The 17,789-nt window shown below is 35.6% G+C and overlaps 1 protein-coding gene across 1 annotated transcript; it reads left to right on the plus strand.

Moving 5' to 3' along the window:
- The first annotated feature begins 4,258 nt into the window (after nt 1-4,258).
- LOC129939541 (PAN2-PAN3 deadenylation complex catalytic subunit PAN2) lies at nt 4,259-15,329 on the plus strand. Its single transcript, XM_056047583.1, has 19 exons — nt 4,259-4,447; nt 4,649-4,833; nt 5,020-5,189; nt 5,278-5,398; nt 7,701-8,844; nt 8,914-9,035; nt 9,095-9,191; nt 9,250-9,354; nt 12,320-12,435; nt 12,510-12,683; nt 12,815-13,011; nt 13,081-13,222; nt 13,287-13,356; nt 13,428-13,572; nt 13,646-13,802; nt 14,065-14,276; nt 14,340-14,561; nt 14,634-14,743; nt 14,810-15,329. The coding sequence occupies exons 1-19, from the start codon at nt 4,384-4,386 to the stop codon at nt 14,974-14,976; spliced, it is 3,720 nt and encodes a 1,239-aa protein (XP_055903558.1). The 5' UTR covers nt 4,259-4,383; the 3' UTR covers nt 14,977-15,329.
- Nucleotides 15,330-17,789: the final 2,460 nt, after the last annotated feature.

Genomic DNA, 17,789 nt, shown 5'->3' on the forward strand with positions numbered 1-17,789 from the left:
TTCAATATTTTATTATTTTTTCTCTGATATGTACCAATGAATTAATATTTGAGGGTAAGGAAAAATAAAACATGGACAATATTTGGGGCACATTATTATGTACCTGTAAAGATTCCATGAATAGTACTCCTAAAAAGTTCTTCCTTATATAATATTTAAGATTCTTAAATAAAATTGAACGTTCTTATATACGATGGCTATAATATGCATAAAGTCTAGGTTAAAATCTATTTTCCGCTAACCGATGAACTGGCCGAAAATTGATAAAAATTTCATTAAGAAATTTTACCAAAGCGGTTCTACTTAGAATGTAAAAATAAATTAATGTCTCATTAAAAATCCGGCCTAATGATCCTTCGAATCCGAAAATCGTCTTGCTTTTTATTGCCATTGCTCCATGTCTTTGTACTTCAAACACTGTATGTCATAGTAGTTTATATCCTAAAATGTTTTGACTGCGGAATTCAAAAAATAAATCACAGTTAGCTATTAAAATTTGAACTTAATCGCATTTCAATTTAGCATCTTTTCTGTACTGCATATGTCAACATTTACATTTGTTTTATTCCGCAGCATAATTATCGTATTCGTTTATCTAAACACATATTTGTTTTAAGTTTGTATTTCCTATTTGTTTTAAATAATTAAGTTGAGCCAAAATATTGAAAAAATCTATGCTAGATAAGTGTAAGCGAGTCCTTACTTAATTAATTTATAACGACTTTTTAATTACATCAATACTGAACACGTCCATTTTTATTTAGCTTGAATGCTGCCAAATTAAAATGACGCATTCTCATAAACAGAGAAATCCGTCATTTTGAGTACGAGTTGAGTTTATTTTTATTTTCATAGTTACTCTTGTGCTACCAACACCATCCATATCCATCTGACAAGTTCAAGTTTTATTATTTAATTTTCAAGTTACAATTATCGTGAAGAAAATAGTTTCGTTACAATAAACAAATCAAACAACCATTCAATTATACTTTGCATATCCAAACAATAACAGAAAAATGCCTGGCTTGGAAGAAAACCCCATAGCAAACAAACACAAAAACGAAGAAGTTGTTCCAGTTTTTGATAATGAACTACAACATCCTCCACAACAAGAACAACCTCCACGAGAAAGAACTCAAACTGATGTGCTCAATAATCGCCTATTAAAATCGCTCTTGACTCGTTTGAACACTGGCGATGTTCCAAATAATTTTAATAATCGATCTGAAGACGCACACTCAACAAGTGAATTCGATGAGTAAATTGAAAATGTTTGAATTTTTGTTTAAAAAATTATATATTTTGCAATAATAAATAAAAATAACTTCTCTCTGGGAGTAAAAAGTGTGTTTTATTTTATTTTACTCAAAGTTGAGTTTGAGATTTTTAAAGCGAAAAAGAAAAGATACAATAACAAAGAAATCGACAAAAGAAAGATAATAGGCACGTTCGTGGAAATGCGCCTAAGGCCGCGTTCCTTTGCACATTCGAAAAATATTTAAGATGGCAGACAAAGTATAGAATTGTTTGTTTGCTGAACTATTCGATGGAAAATTACAGAAGAACTTGACTCTGGATCATAATTATTTGAATTCATTTTATCAAAAAACAAGTTTAAATAAATCTAAGTTAGAGTAGAATTAAAATTGGTATAAATTATATTACGTAGGAAATATAACCATTAGATAATTTCACCTTATCTAATATTAAACTCAAGATAAGAATTTTAATGTTCGTAGATGTTTAAAAAATACAAACCATTATTTAATTTCTGCTCAAAAGTAAATTAAATATATATTTTATAGAATTGAATTTTAAGATGTTCTTATGGCTTGATGCATGAGCAATGGTTGAGAAGCATGGCAGTTGTTTCTTTAAAGATCCATTCGTGCTCCACCCTGGATACGATCGTGGTAATTTGCTTTCATTATATCAATGAAACCATTGAAACCTAACAATGGTGTAGATGGCTTATATTTCCGTTTGGCAATCGACAAATATCCAGTTTAAAAGGAGAATAGAATCAGGATTTAGCGCCGTATAGACCTGGATCGAATCGAAATAGGATTACTCGATCCGATCCCACTGAAAGAGGTGAATCGAATCGAAAATTTGTATGTAGGCCTGAATCGTGAAATCGAGTTATGGGTGTGTGAGGTTTTGCTTGTGTGCGTGCAATAAGTTTCTTCCCTCTTGTTTGTTCTAAGCAAAAATACTCCATTTAAATGGAGTATTTTTTGTTCTAAGCTGAATTTAATTTGGCGCTCGTCTTTGTCTTGCGAGCATTGTTATAAAATTTGAAATTTATTCAAAAGTTATTCACGTAGTTGTTCGCTCACAAATAAAACCCAGTGTCATTTTGATTCCTCGATTCAGTGCCACCATATACAAGCCTGGATCGAAATCTGAATTCGATTCGATTCCTCGATCTCGTCTTGTAACCAGGATATAAGATCGGATCGAAATACGACTACTCGATCCAATCTCAAAAACGAGGTGAATCCAATCGAAAATTGTTTCGTAAACCTGAATCGGGGATTTTTAATTCGATTCCTCGATCCACTGACGAAATATACCTGGATCAAAATCTCAATTCAATTTCGATTCGATTCCTCGATCTCCTCTTGTAACCAGGGTAAAATATTTTACATTACATTTGAACTAGTTGAAATAAGATTCAGTATAGAATACATAATAATAACCCCTATCGTGATGAGCGATCGGGGAAATTCGGAGAATGAATATTGACGTATACCAACGCATCAATTCGACATTTTACAATTTGTCAATGATTACATGACTTCAAGAACAGAGCACCATTCTAATGCAGTTCAAAGCAGAAATGAAATGCAAAGAAGTTTTATGGCATCATTTTTTTTTTTTTAATTTTAAACACTTTTGGTTGTCAAACAATAAGTATAAAATATTCATAGGAAACAAATCACAAAAATCTTTACTTACTAAAATAAAAATCTTGAAATTTGCATATGGAATAAAATGTGGCAGTGTATTACTACCTGAGAAAATTGGAACAAAAGTTGTTTATAGACACCCTCACGCTGCGCACGAAATTATATGCGTTATTATCCCTAATTATTTTTGATTGCATGCATCGCACGAGTTTGGACCCTTTAGCCCAACATTAGTCTACTTTCATATAAGTAAATCTATACTTCCACAATACAAAATGGGCTAGTTTCTTGATTTTAAAGCTAGCCATACACGATAGAGCCGAAAAATATGGTCTCGATTTTTTTTTTGGATTTTCAGCAAGTCAAAATCAACGATCCCGCAGTGTCCCGGGAATTGACAAGCCAAGCAGTTCTATCTGTTTACACAACCTTATCTCGCCATATAACAATTATCTAACTATCTCAGTCTAATGTATACACAAATTCAAGGAAACCTTTTTATTTTCTCCTGGGTCAGTTGCCAACATATATTATATGGGGTTACCATTTTCAGCATGTTTTTCTGTTTCGTAATTTAATGATAATTTTTGTACTTATCTTATGAAAACCCTTTTCATATTGATTATTAATCAGATACACATATATATTTTGTTTGTGCTCGATATGAAAAATATAAAAATAATCAATCTGTCATAGTGGCTGCGACTCGGTCGGGTATACGTGGTAAATTTGGATCGGGTCCAAATAATGGCTAGGTCATTTATGTTCAGCCTTAGGGCCAGTTCACAGTGGGATAAATCTGCAACTTTATTAACACGGATTCTAATTTGTTTTTATATGATTACAGAAATTAAGATTAAAGCAACTAAAAGGTAAGATCACTTCTATAATGCTATCCATTTGGAAAATCTCGTCAGAAAACAAACTGCGATGTGATGACTTAGGTTATTAACAGCAACAGAATCGCAAAGAAATTTACGCACAAAAAGTTCTTTTTTAATTTGTCAAATCAATTTCTCATATCTTTTTTTATCAATATTGAATTTTGTTCCGATCGATTACAATGGTGGAACTCAAGAGGAACAACACTTGAGATAAAACTAATCGTATTAATTAAAATCTATGAAGAGACATCTCAACGGATTGACAGCCACGCAGTGCGCAATTATTTGTTAGGGCTATATTAAGCTTTGTGTACATTCACATTTAAAAAAAAACATTAAGAAAAAACACTTCTGGCAGTACCTTTGTTGTCAAATCACTCAATCGAAATCCAACTGAGCAATAGATATCATCGCTGTTCGCTGTCCAAATTCAGCCTGACAAACACACAAAGTAAAGTAGTGTATTTTGTTTTGAGTTTTGATTTTGAGTTTTGACGTCGAAACGAAAAAGTGGAAAGTTGGCTCGAATGCAACAAAAGATTTTACAATTAGATTTTCGATATTTTTTGCCTGAAATTCCGTAAATAATGGACTTTGTTTATGTTGGCGGGGATCCAATAGTCCAGCCAGATGATATCCTATCCATATCAAGTGAGTATCAAAACAAAGCGGCTTCGTTTCTTAAAGAAGATTTCTTCAAAATCTTTTCTTGATGAAGATTATGGTGGGTCGGATGGGGTCGGGTCGGTCCACCATTACTGTTGCACTTCCAAACAAAGAAGAGTCAACAAAATGTGTATATACATTGCCTACATTCTATATAATATTGTATATAAATGTTTTTCTTTTGAGATGTTTATGATGACCCAAATGGCACTGGACACTATTCCCCGAGCTTTGGTGGATTCAATGTGGTCTCCTCGGACGTTGATTACGTGGAACTGGTTCCCATATTGGCTGATGGCGGTGAAAACTTTGGAGTCTCAGCAATTGCATTCGATGACTATGAGGAATTGGTTTGGATGGGAAATCAAGGGGTATGTATATATTTTATACGGTATAGGTACCTTACCTACATAATATGTAGGTACCTATATGCAAACATTGTAAAATCCTAACTAGGTCAAGTATTGTTTTCATTTTGAAAACTTTCGTTTTGTGTTAATTTTTCTTTTTATTTGTCTTTTCTTGTCTTTTCTTTTTGTGGAAACAACAAAACAAAGGGACACGTAACATCTTACTATGGCGGTAGCTTGCAAAAGTATACATCGTTTCAAGTGCATGCCACTGATATTGTACGGCAAATTACAACTAATGATTCTGGTATCTTGGCACTAACCCAAACATCACTGCGTCATCAGATTCGACGAGGTATTCCAAAGTTTACACACAGGTATGTTAGTATGGAGCCTCAATTAATCCAAACAAAAGTCAATATTTATTAAAGATAGTTTAATTATTGTTTTTGTTTTTTTACTTAGATCTAAACACATGACAGAGATGGTGTGTATGCAACAAATGTCTCCACATAGACTTGTCATGGCCGGTTTACAAGATGAGATGATTGATCTTGATTTGATAACATTGAAGGAAACTAAGTTGGTACGTGTGAATATGTAAAGCTAGTGCAAAATTCTCGATGCTATGAAACAAACCTTAAATTACAAGTAATATAAAACCCTTATAGGTATTTTGAACCATAATAAGTTATTTTCCAGTTGAAACAGTTTATCCTAGGTATGTTGAGAAAAACTAACAAAAATCTACTATAAGATCATAATTATACACGGGCTTCTTTTACTTACTTCCTTACTTTAAGGTGGCGCTATAGTCCTGTGTAAACTAGGGCCTCACCCAACAATCTTCTCCATCTAGCTCAGTCCCTAGCGAAATGTCTCAAGTTTCGCGCTCCAAGTTTGGTGAGGTCACTTTCCACTTGTTCGCGCCACCTGATCCGCGGTCTTCCTCTACTGCGCTGTCATCTGGGTGTGGATTCGAAGACTTTCCGGGCCGGAGCATTTGTTTCCATGCGATCTACGTGACCCAGTCATCTAAGTCTTTGGACTTTTACCCTTCCTGCTAAGTCTACGTAGCTGTACAGCCCATACAGCTCGTCGTTCCGTCTTGTCCTTCACTCCTCTTTGATGCACACTGGACAGTAGATCACACAATGAACTTTTCTCTCGAAACGACCCAAGGTGCTTTCATCCGTTCACCGTTAAACCCATTTTTGCCGCCTCTGCCTCAATACTCACAAAAGCTCCATTCACATATTACGGCAGAGAAGATTTTATAGGCGATGATGTGAAGAAGACTGATTCCTCTATAGTTGGTGCAACTTATCTTTAGCTGCTTTAAAAAGCTCGGCATTGAAGCCATCCGCTTCAGCGGCTTTATTAGACTTCAGCTTAGATATGGCAATCTTTACTTCGCCTAAGTCGAGAGAACGGGATTGTTGGCTTTCGTCGTCTAATTTGAATGTATCGGTTCGTCGTCGCCGTTATACAGTCTGCAGAAGTGGTCCTTTCATATCGTTAGCTCTCGTCCTTTTATGTAGCGCAGCTTTGCGTGCCTGTTGTTTGGCTGCATTTGCCTGCCGACATTCCTCATCAAACCAGGGGTTCCTTGTTGGTGGTTTCTTCAGAGGCGACTTCTCTGATTGCATCTTGGCAATGTTGGCACTGGTTTTCAATACATTGTGATGGCGGCAGGGAACTTTGAGAGAGGTTACTTGTAACTCGTCGGAAAAGGATTTGGCGATCTCTTGCGATTGTAGCCTTATTAGTCAAAAAACATCTCAACATTAAACTCGTACAGTTTTAAAGTTTGTTCGTATTCAAGGGCCAAACATCATGTAGTTTTTGTTTTTTTTTAAGACAAGAAATAAGTTGCTATGCAAAATAACAGTTAGAATAATTCAAGAGAATAAGGAAGAATTAAAAATAACTGCTCTCAAACAGGCTAAAGAGTTTATAAAAGTATCTGGGAAAAGTATATCCAGAATGCGTTCAAATAATTTTTATAAAAACAACAGAAAACACAGTAAAACCCACAAAGAGAATGTAGTTGTATTTCCACGAATGGCGTGAAATGCTTAAGAAATGTTGTTGAAATTATTTAAAAGGAACAGTATCGAAGTGATTTATGGTTTATCAATTTTATAATGGGCCAACCTCAAAAATTAGCATAATTTCCCAGTGTCGAAAAGTTAAGAAAAAGAGAAAAGAAAGTTTGAAATTCTATCAAGACATTGTCCCCAAGTACAACGCTCAAAAAATGCGTTCTTGGGTTGCTGTTAACTGTCTGAACGTGATCTAGAGTCTGCAATCAGCAAACATTAATGTTTATTTGGAAAACCGGGTGAGATCGCACAATATTTCTAACAAAAAATACCTCAAAAGGCGCTGCTGGAAGAAACATTAGGGTGTTGCAATCAAAATATCAATGATTTTTTTCTTAAAATCAATATACTTAGTTATATGATCTTGCGGTAAAGGGTTCCTGTCGCTAGGCAGAATTCAAAACGTTTATACCCATATTAAATAGAGGTCTTTAAAATTTTATTTTTAAGCTATTTCTGTTTTTTTCTTATTGCATTTGATTTTTAGTATTTATTTATAGCAAAAAGTTATAGTTTTAGTGGATCTAAGAAAATTTTACATTTAAGTAGAAAAATAATAAATAGATAGTCTGTATTCCTCTGGCTCTAGGGAGTAGGTACCACTCTGTGCTCTAGTTATCTAAGTTAGAAATGATTTAAACAAAAAATAAAAATTGAAATCGTAGTGAAATGTGTTCTAAATATTCAATTGATTTTTCTCTCCTTCCGAATGTTGTAGGTTTAATTTCCAATCTTAACCTTAATCTTAAAAATAACACTTACCCAATTTAAATATTTTTTTAGCAACATGTTGGAACAGCGGGCTGCACTGTGCTTCGAAAGAATTCTCGTTATCTATTCGCTGGCGATCCATTCGGTACGGTTACGCTTCGCGATATCAATTCCCTGAATGTTGAGCATACAATCAAGACTCACGCTGGAAGTCTCTCGGACTTCGATGTACAAGGCAATTATTTGATTTCTTGTGGATTTAGTGGCCGTCAGGGAACATTATCTGTCGATCGGTTCCTGATGGTTTTTGATCTAAGAATGCTTCGTTTAGTTTCACCAATTCAAGTTCTTATTGAACCGCAATTGTTGAAATTCCTGCCATCGCAGAGTTCTCGACTAGCTGTTGTATCTTCGTACGGACAGGTTCAATTGGTGGACACAGTTGAATTGAGTGAGCCCAAGGTGTGTATGTACCAAGTGAACACATCCGGCAGCCAATGTCTATCATTCGACATCAGTTCATCATCGCAAGCAATGTCGTTTGGGGATCAATCTGGGCACATTAGCATACTTGCATCGGTCAACAGTCCGCAACCACAGTTCAATGCATTTTCTCGCGACACCGAGTTTGCTGATCCAGTTGCCCAGCTTCCCATGGTTCCCATAACCGATACGAATTTCCCTCTGTCTTCAATTGTTTTGCCCCATTTGGTTACTGGCACAAGGTGGTTCAGTGATTGGCCTGAGGAATTGCTACGTTATCAATATCGCCGGCCAAAGCCCATAGACCAGGATATTTTGGCAACAATGAAAATGCAAGGACCCATTGGTTATTCCCCAAATCCTCGACTAGTAAGACGCAACCAAATACCATACGTGATGGAAATTAACGGCGGAAACTCAACTAATGGAAATGGCATTCAAAATTCGAACAAGACAACCGAAAATGGAGTGAAAATTATACCAAGGAGATACCGAAAAGTCGATATGAAGTACACAAAGCTCGGTACTCAAGACTTCGAATTCGAGCAGTACAATCAAACTTGTTTCGCTGGCCTCGAAGCAACATTGCCTAATTCGTATTGCAATTCAATGTTGCAGATTTTGTATTTTATTCAGCCATTGAGGAAGCGTTTGTTAGCTCATTCGTGTGTCAAAGAGTTTTGCTTATCTTGTGAATTGGGTTACCTATTTCACATGCTCGACAAATCAACAGGTGAGTCAGAGGGAGAAGTAGAATTTGTTTGATTTAACTTTGTTATTATTTCTTTATTTTTATTTTTAGCTGCATCACCATGTCAGGCCAGCAATTTCCTTCGTTCTTTTCGTACTGTTCCCGAAGCTTCAGCATTGGGTTTAATTCTATCTGACCGTTCGTCGAATGTTAATCTTGTTAGTTTAATCCAGGTGCGAGTATTATTATTACAATTGGTCTCTTCTTTTGTTAATAGTATTTTTTCTTATAGAACTGGAATCGGTTCATATTGCATCAGATGCATTCAGAAATTCTCGATTCACATAAAAACAGTCATTTGAATAGCTTACTGTTCCCAGCAACTTATGGTTTGATAAAAGTTTAAGATAATTTTAAATTGTTACAATATGTTTTTGTTTTTTACAGATGATTATAAAGCACTAAATGAAAAAAGCTCAAGAACAACTAAACCGCAATCCACGCAAGAAACTAGTTTAGAAAAACAACCTGGAGAATTCACTCATACAGCAGGTAAGACAATTGGTTTAATTTAAATTATGTCGCTATAAAAGACTTAGGAATTTTACAATCATGTTAAGTTTTAACTTTACACAAATTACTGATCAATTTAAAAAACGTAAGTATCCATATCCTTGATTTGAACGCTCCTTAAAAATGTTTGCAACACAGTTGCTGTAAATTCGAAGCCCAAAAAGGGCTTTCTATTCTAATCTCCTGCATACTCGTGCAGCTGCAAGAATATTGATAGACCTTGATATACACAAATGCGCTGGCCCAGCATATCGAGCCCTTCCCGCCATTTTATCGTAAGCGACATTTTCAATAAAAAAGAAAACTTAATTATTAAAATTTGCTAATAACACATAGAACCTTGGAGGCTGTTGCTATTTCTTAACTTAAGGATAATTACTAATTTTCAATACTGACTATGGGTACAAGTTGTTTCAAGGACCAGCAGTAAGCTTTTGATTTGTCGTTTACGATAAAATTAATTTTGGCGCTTACAATAAATTTGCGGGAAGGGCTCGATATGTCCAGCCTTTTCCAAAAAAAAAAAAACAAGATCTTAAAGGCTCATCAATCATCAGCTGAAGAAATACTTAAAACAATGGAAGCTTCTTAATGACATAATTTGTGTACCACCAGTAATTTTTTGCTTTATCTAACTAAATGGTGGCACACATCTTTATGTGGCTTTGGAGAAAGTAAAACTATAGGGTTTTTCAATAAGACGGGTAGATGTTGTGTATAGATTTCGTGGGGTTTGCTGTATGACACGTAACGACGTCTCTCTTAGTTATCATCGTTATGTAGCACCTGCTGTTGGTGACCGCCTCTCTAAAGTCTTTTTCAAAAAAATACCGCAAAAGGCCGAGGTGTTGTGCACGGTGATGAATAGATTGCCTTGGGTTTTGATGTACATTTCACGGACCGCGGCGTTATTCTCGGCCGATCTTCCGTATAAGAGTCGACTGCGAAGAGCCACAACGTCTACCGTCAAATGGACGCAATGATTGCGAACACTCATTTTGATAATAAAGTTGTATCATTTGAACGTGCTAAACAACTACATAATACACAAAAGATTTTTCAGATGTAACCAAAACAAAACGGCTGCCACGAGTCGCCGAAATCTACCAGCGCAAATTTAAAACCCCTATATTACACATGATATTTCAAAATTCGAAAGAATTTGATTTATTCTTATTGTAAAGATATTCTTTCCTTGTAACAGTTTAATACAAAATGTTTTGAATAGTTTAAATGCTGGTGTTCCTCTGGTCTCAAATTTGTCTGTGACTATTTTGCTTATAAATAATATTTTGGGTGCAACTTCTAATCAATTGATTTGTTTCGCAAATGACAGTACTCTTAGAACTTTTTTATTTTTTTGTATCCTATCAAAATCTTTAAGCTATGTTAAAGCTAGACAAAAATTCTTGAAAAACTATCGTAGATTTCAAAAACTTAAAAAATATCTTACTGGCCCTATGCGGGTGCTCTAAGTTAATCCATTGTCTTATAACTACTAACTTTCGGCCTAAGAACAATTTTAATACTAAATAACAAGAACTTAATCTAAAACCAAGGAAATTAAAAGAAAAAAAAACAAAAAAATTGGTATCTTTATCATTATTTTTTTATTTTATATAGCACTTAAAACTAAATTTAAGAAAAAAAAAAACGAAACCATTATAATACTTAACCTCCTTAAAACCAACCAAAACCAATAATACTACTTAAAAACTAGAACAGCCACAGTAGGTTTTTTTTGTGTTATTTTAATTTTTTTTTTGGTGCCACCCTGACTGTTCCTAACTTATCCTCAAACCTATGTAAACCAAACGCCCTAGACAACTCTAAATGACATTGTCAATTTGAAGCCACCAAAACTGGTTCTCCTGCTTCACACTATCTCTCTCATCGGTCCCAATTGGGAACAGTCCTACTGAACAGAAGGCACTCGGCTTCGTCCAGTGCGAGGACTTCTCGACTATAATATGTAAGCGGAACCGCCTCCTTATCCTGTATCAGCCCTAGATTGCACTTAAACGTGCACTTTTGTAGTACTCAATGTTGGGGTATTAAGCCCCAAAAATTAAGCTGTTAGCCAACGACATCGCTCTTGCAATGTGACCCCTACCAAGCTTCAGCAAGATATTATCTAATCTGTTTATGTTGGCTCTGTTGTATAAAACCTAGTTAGAATAGTAGTGTAAATGCTGAATAACATCGGGTAGTTAACCGCAACCTTAGCATTTTATATTCAATACCAGATTCACACCCTTGTCATTCGTATATCGAACATCATCTTATGATGAGCCCATTAAATTCAGATCGTGACAGCACACTTTCCAGTAGAGAATTAATAATCGTGTAGAATTGTATGTTTCAAAAACTCAATGCTGTCTTGTGTCGTTAAAGCGCTACCCACACCTTGAGTAGAGGAAACTTTCAGAACTCGGGTGTATCACAGATCACTTTCGTGCAATCCATACATATTCGACGTTGCCAAAAATGCCCCTATGAAATGAAATAATAAGTTGTAATAATACTCGAACTTCCAAGAATATCAATCAGTTCACCATTGAGCTAAATTTCAAACGTGCTTTTATGTGTAGAGATTCCTTTTTCAACTCAACATCAAGAATGTAGAATTTGTTCACCTTTATTTTCCCCTCTTATTTTTATTTTTAATTTAAGGAAAACGTACACCGGTATCTTCTCTTAAATCCTTCGTTAGATAACAAACCTAATGCTTGTTACGTTGTTGACAGAAGTAACCCCTTAAGTGTAATCGTTCACATCAAGAGAAAGAAGCAAACAAAGTTAGGGATGCATTCAGTTGCTAAATTAAATTTTTGAACTGACATACATTTTCTTTTGTGAATTTAACTTAAGAAAAATAATACAAACATCGATTTAAATATAATAAAGCTGAAAGTTATGTATTTAACTTTTTATTTTAACACAGATGAATCGAAAGAAGAAGAACGTGAACGCAGTAAAATTAATGAAGAAACCGATATCAGTAAACTTTTTGGTACTCGTCAAATGTGCACAAATCGATGTTTTAAATGTAATGAAGAGGTAAATTGAATACACAAATATTTATATTTAAGTTGTTGTTTTAAACTATGTATTTTATTTTCTTAAATGAATAGAAATTCAAGTCAAATATACTATTGGCATGCGATATATCATATCCGTCAAGTAATAAAGAATTGGAACACTTTAATTTTGGTACGATACTCAAAGGATCCCTTGGAACCGAAAAGAACATCCATGCATTCTGTGAAAGCTGTAAAAAGTTTTCACCCACATTTCAAACAGTTAAGGTATGAGAGCAAAATTGAAATTTTCATTTAAGACGATGAAAATTCTATCAAAATCGTATCCATTGTTTTCCTTGCGCTAATTTTGGAAAATATTTTTCTATTTCATTTAAAAACTAAATTTCTACTTTAAGGTAACCGGTCTTCCACAAATCCTTTCCGTAAATTGTGGTTTAAGCAACGAAAAGGATTTGTCATTCCTTAAACGACAACTTAATCGCAATTTCGTATCGACGCCCTCTGAGAGCCCGGCAATATTGAATACCACCAAACCGTGTCGATATGGAGTGAATTGTTCGCGTGGTGATTGTCATTTTGTACATCCAGACAGGTTATTTTATTAAAATAAAATATATTATGCTGAATAGCCAATTAATTTTATTCCTTTTTGTTAATCCAGAAAGTCTCCTTCAAATGCAACAAACAATAGTTCCCCGAATTCTCGACAAAATTCGTGGTTCCCTTTAAACTTTTCAATGGCAATAGACGTAAATGGCGAGTTAAGTGTTCAGACTGAGAATAGCAATACAAAATCTGAAGAGGTTTGAAGGACACTTCATATAATATTACAATGTTACTTATAACGATTATTATTATTTTTGATAGTCATACAGTGAAGATGCCGATTCTCCTGTAAAACGTACATCTACTCCAATTGATACTCCAAGAAAAAATGGTAAGAAAATAGTTTAACATAAAGTTTAAACTATATTAGAATCAATTAATACCCGTTTTTCTTTTTGTTAGTCAACGATACTTATAAGGAATACTCGCTTAAAGCCGTAGTTTGTCAAATAGATGATGGAACACAGAAGAATTTAGTGTCTTTGATTAATGTGGGCTCCCGTGGATCCGATGACCAGAATCAGTGGTATATTTTTAATGATTTTAGGTAGGTTGTTACTACAATAGGTCATATTGTGCAAATTAAGCTCTATTCCACTATTTTTCATTTTTTAACTTAGCATTTCACCAGTTTCAACGCAAGAGTCTGTTTGGTTTACTTTGGATTGGAAAGTGCCTTGTGTGCTCTTCTATAGCAGTGTGAATACAGATGATGAATTTGAGAGTACCACTGAGGAAACTGAAAATGATAAATCCTTCTTAAATCCTTTCCTTCAGGTAATGAATTGATTTGTTTACTTACTTACTTACTTAAGGTGGCGCTACAGTCCTGTGTGAAATAGGGCCTCACCCAACAAACTTCTCCCTAGATAGATGTCTCCAATTTCGTGCTCCAAGTTGGGTGAGGTTACTTTTCATTTGTGCTCGCCACCTGATCCGCGGTCTTCCTCTACTGCGCTGTCCTGTGGGTGTGGATTCGAAGACTTTGATTTGTTTAATATTTAAAAAAAAAAAAAACTATTTCTGTCCCTTTTTCTAGGACATGCATAATCCAATCCACCCGTCTGTTAAAAGTGAAACACTCTTCAAGCCTCTGCAACCAAATGAAATGCCGCAAGCAGGAGATCTAGTTGCAATGGATGCCGAATTTGTAACTCTCAATCCAGAGGAAAATGAAATTCGCCCCGATGGCAAAACAGCAACTATAAAACCAGTACACATGAGCGTTGCTAGAATTTCTTGCATTAGGGGGTAAACAAAAAAACAACAGCAATCATTGTAGATCATAGATATTAATTTAACTTTGATTCACAGCCAAGGGCCTGATGAGGGAGTTCCTTTCATGGATGATTATATATCAACACAAGAAAAAGTTGTCGATTATTTAACACAATTTTCCGGAATTAAACCTGGCGATTTGGATGCGAACTTTAGCAATAAACGTCTAACAGCTTTGAAGAACTCTTATCAAAAACTCAAATATTTAGTTGACATAGGAGTTATATTTGTTGGTCACGGTTTAAAGAATGATTTTAGGTATATATATATTATACAAGCATAAAAAGCCAAATGCAAACCTTATACAAATCTTATTTCATTTCATTTTAGAGTAATCAATATGATTGTGCCATCTGATCAAATAATCGACACAGTACATTTATTCTATTTGCCACACCATCGAATGGTGTCCCTGAGGTTTCTAGCTTGGCACTTTTTAGGTATGTCTTGTGAAAAACTTTGCCTCCAACAAACGTTCATGCATTATAAAAATAAAATAATTTCAGGAACAAAAATACAATCAGAAACACACGACTCTGTCGAAGATGCCCGCACAACTCTGCAACTATACAAGCACTATCTTAAGTTACAGGCCGAAAAGAAATTCACAACAGCCCTTAAAAACTTATACGATCGTGGCAAACAATTATCTTGGAAAGTACCAGAAGATTAAAAAAAAAACAACGGCCAACGCTTTTCAATCCCAACGTTTACGGTTAATTTTCTTCCAAGGACATACATATATACATATAAGAAACGAGTACAAACAACAAAGCTGATTTTTTTCGTTCGTTATTCCACAATTTTTGAACGTTATAGTTTTATACAAAAACAAAAAGTTAAACAAATAATTAAAAAAAAAAAAACATGTATCATTGGAAAAGATAAAACAAATTTCAAAAATTTAAATGATCCTTTTGTGTTTAGTCGACGCGGTTTATTTGTTTTTTAAAAAAAGTATATTTATTTTCATACGGACTTTCCAATGGATGCAAAACAAAAATAAATATTTGCAAAATATTAAAATAGTGTTTTTTTTTCAATTTTTCTGATTTATTTCAGGATGTTAAAATTTTGATTGGATAGCAATTTGTGTCAAGGTCCTTCCGATTATTCTAATTAACATATTCGATGTTATTCTGCTGCCCGCTCCGATTGAAAATTCTATTCACTTCAATGTTTCACTAAATTTTTCTCAAACCACTGGTTAAAAGGATTGAAGTAGACAAAAATATGGATGACATGACATGCTTTAAATTGGTAAGAAAAGAAATGACTCATTTAAAATGAGGAAGTCAACTTATTTTCGTTTTACACGACTGTCTACTGTATTCTCCTGTTACTAAAACATCCAACAATCACAGGATTTTTATATAGCAATAATAAATATCTATGTATCTCACTATGCTTCTTCTTCAAGCTATAATCTGTCGACGATATACCTACTTGTCATATTTGTGCACCTTTTACTTTAAAATCCCATGACCCTCAGTGTCACGTTACTATGTAATTTTTATAATTTACAATATGCTTTTTATTCGTTACTATGGTGTTTGTATAAACTGTACCTATCGTCAGCATACCTACTGCTACTTGTCGTTTCTGTGCACCACTGTGTAGCGTTAGTATGATATTTTTATTGATTACTATGCTTAACTTTGAAAAGCATTTTTTTTGTACTTTCATGAGTGCATTTTCATTGCACAGCTCGTCCCTTCTTCAATCTTGTATTCATGTACCGAAATTGTCTTAAATATAGCATAAAATATGAAATCCAAGAGGAAATCGACACTATTATGGCTACACTTGCTGGTGATACTTCCAAATCATAAAAATTCTTTACAAAAGCTAAACAAAAATTGAAAAATGCAGTCGATAATGTTATTTGAATACAGAAAAAGGGATTTAAAAGAAAATATATGAAAAACCCATCCAAATATTCCATACCAAAGCCGATTGTGGAATATAAATTTCAGGAGTCAACTCAATGGAAATGTTCAAATGGTAGACATGTGCATTCAAGAGCACACAAGCGTCCACAGGTTTTTCTCAAAACCCACCTCTGTCTATCAACTCCTACTCTCACCTCCCCGCGGTGAACATCGGGTGCCTAGTACCTCAACTGGAGATTGGGTTCCAACCCCAGTGGAAAGTTGTTGGGGGCAGCAAACGAAAGAGGGGGGGAGAGGTGTTTCCACTAAGGCACCTCTCCTTATCCAGGCGGCAGCGGACGACTTCTCGAGATAGAATTAACGGTGGCGTCTTCAGTTCCAGTAAGGTTGAACTACTTAGTGAACACCTTATAGGGCTTCTTCGACATATTCGGAGCTCAGGCCTGTAAGGAGCGGTTTATCCGGCTCCCCTTCCTTGGAGTTATACTAAGGATCTGGCCCTCCAGGTTGGGGGTTGTGCCGTCGGGGTGACTTTCTGGCCACGTAAAAATACCTTAAGTTTCGAAGCACCAACAAGCCTCGGATACTGACGGATTCACTGTTGACAACCCACGAAAACGAAATAAGGACAACAAACTTCGGATATGTACGTGGAATGTTAGGTCCCTTAACAGACCACAGCAGCCGAACAATTAGCGGAAGCCCTAAACTGCTGCAAGGCAGATATAACAGCCATCCAAGAAGTGCGATGGGATGGACCGGGCAAACGCAAACTAAAAGACTGCGATATCTACTACGGCGACTGCTACCGAGAACAAAGACAGCAACTATTTGGGTGTGGATTTGTTGTTGGAACTAGGCTCAGGCAAAAAGTCTTGAGTTTCAACAGTGTGAGCGAGCGCATCACAACAATCCGCATCAAGGCTAAATTCGCCAACATAAGCCTAATATGCGCGCATGCCCCAACAGAGGAGAAAGATGAAGACACCAAAGACATATTCTTCGAGCTCTTGGACAAGACATATGAGCAGTGCCCTGACTATGACATTAAAATTGTCTTAGGAGATTTTAATGCCAAGCTAGGAAGAGAAGACATCTTTGGTGGCATAATCGGGAGATACAGCCTGCACGACACTACCTCCGACAACGGATTCAGGCTGGTCGATTTCGCTGCGGGGCGAGACGTTCTGGTAGCTAGTACACAGTTCACGCATCTTAATATCCACAAGGGGACATGGAAATCTCCTGATCAATCAACCGTCAACCAGATTGACCACATTGCGATCGACGCACGACACTTCTCTAGTATCCAGGATATCCGAACATTCCGAGAGGCCAACATTGACTCGGACCACTACCTCGCTGTAGCCAAGGTACGGCTACGGATATCACGATCCAAGCCAAAACAAGGAAGTACTGTGAGAAGATTCGACGTTAGACGGCTACAATCGCAAGAGACTGCCATGTCCTTCTCCGATCGAGTCTCTAATAACCTCTTAAGGAGTCCTATGCTTCCTGCATTAAGCATTGAAAACCAGTGGCAACATTACCTTGCAGCCATCAGAGATGCCGCCTCTGAAGTGCTAGGTTTCAC

This window comes from Eupeodes corollae, chromosome 1, assembly GCF_945859685.1.
Source record: "Eupeodes corollae chromosome 1, idEupCoro1.1, whole genome shotgun sequence".
Classification (NCBI taxonomy): Eukaryota; Metazoa; Arthropoda; class Insecta; order Diptera; family Syrphidae; genus Eupeodes; species Eupeodes corollae.

Coding starts and splice junctions, on each gene's coding strand:
- LOC129939541 (XM_056047583.1), top strand. CDS start 4,384: ATGGACTTTGTTTATGTTGGCGGGGATCCAATAGTCCAGCCAGATGAT. Junction 5,399..7,700: donor CATTGAAGGAAACTAAGTTG/GTACGTGTGAAT, acceptor ATATTTTTTTAG/CAACATGTTGGAACAGCGGG. Junction 9,036..9,094: donor ATCTTGTTAGTTTAATCCAG/GTGCGAGTATTA, acceptor TTTTTCTTATAG/AACTGGAATCGGTTCATATT.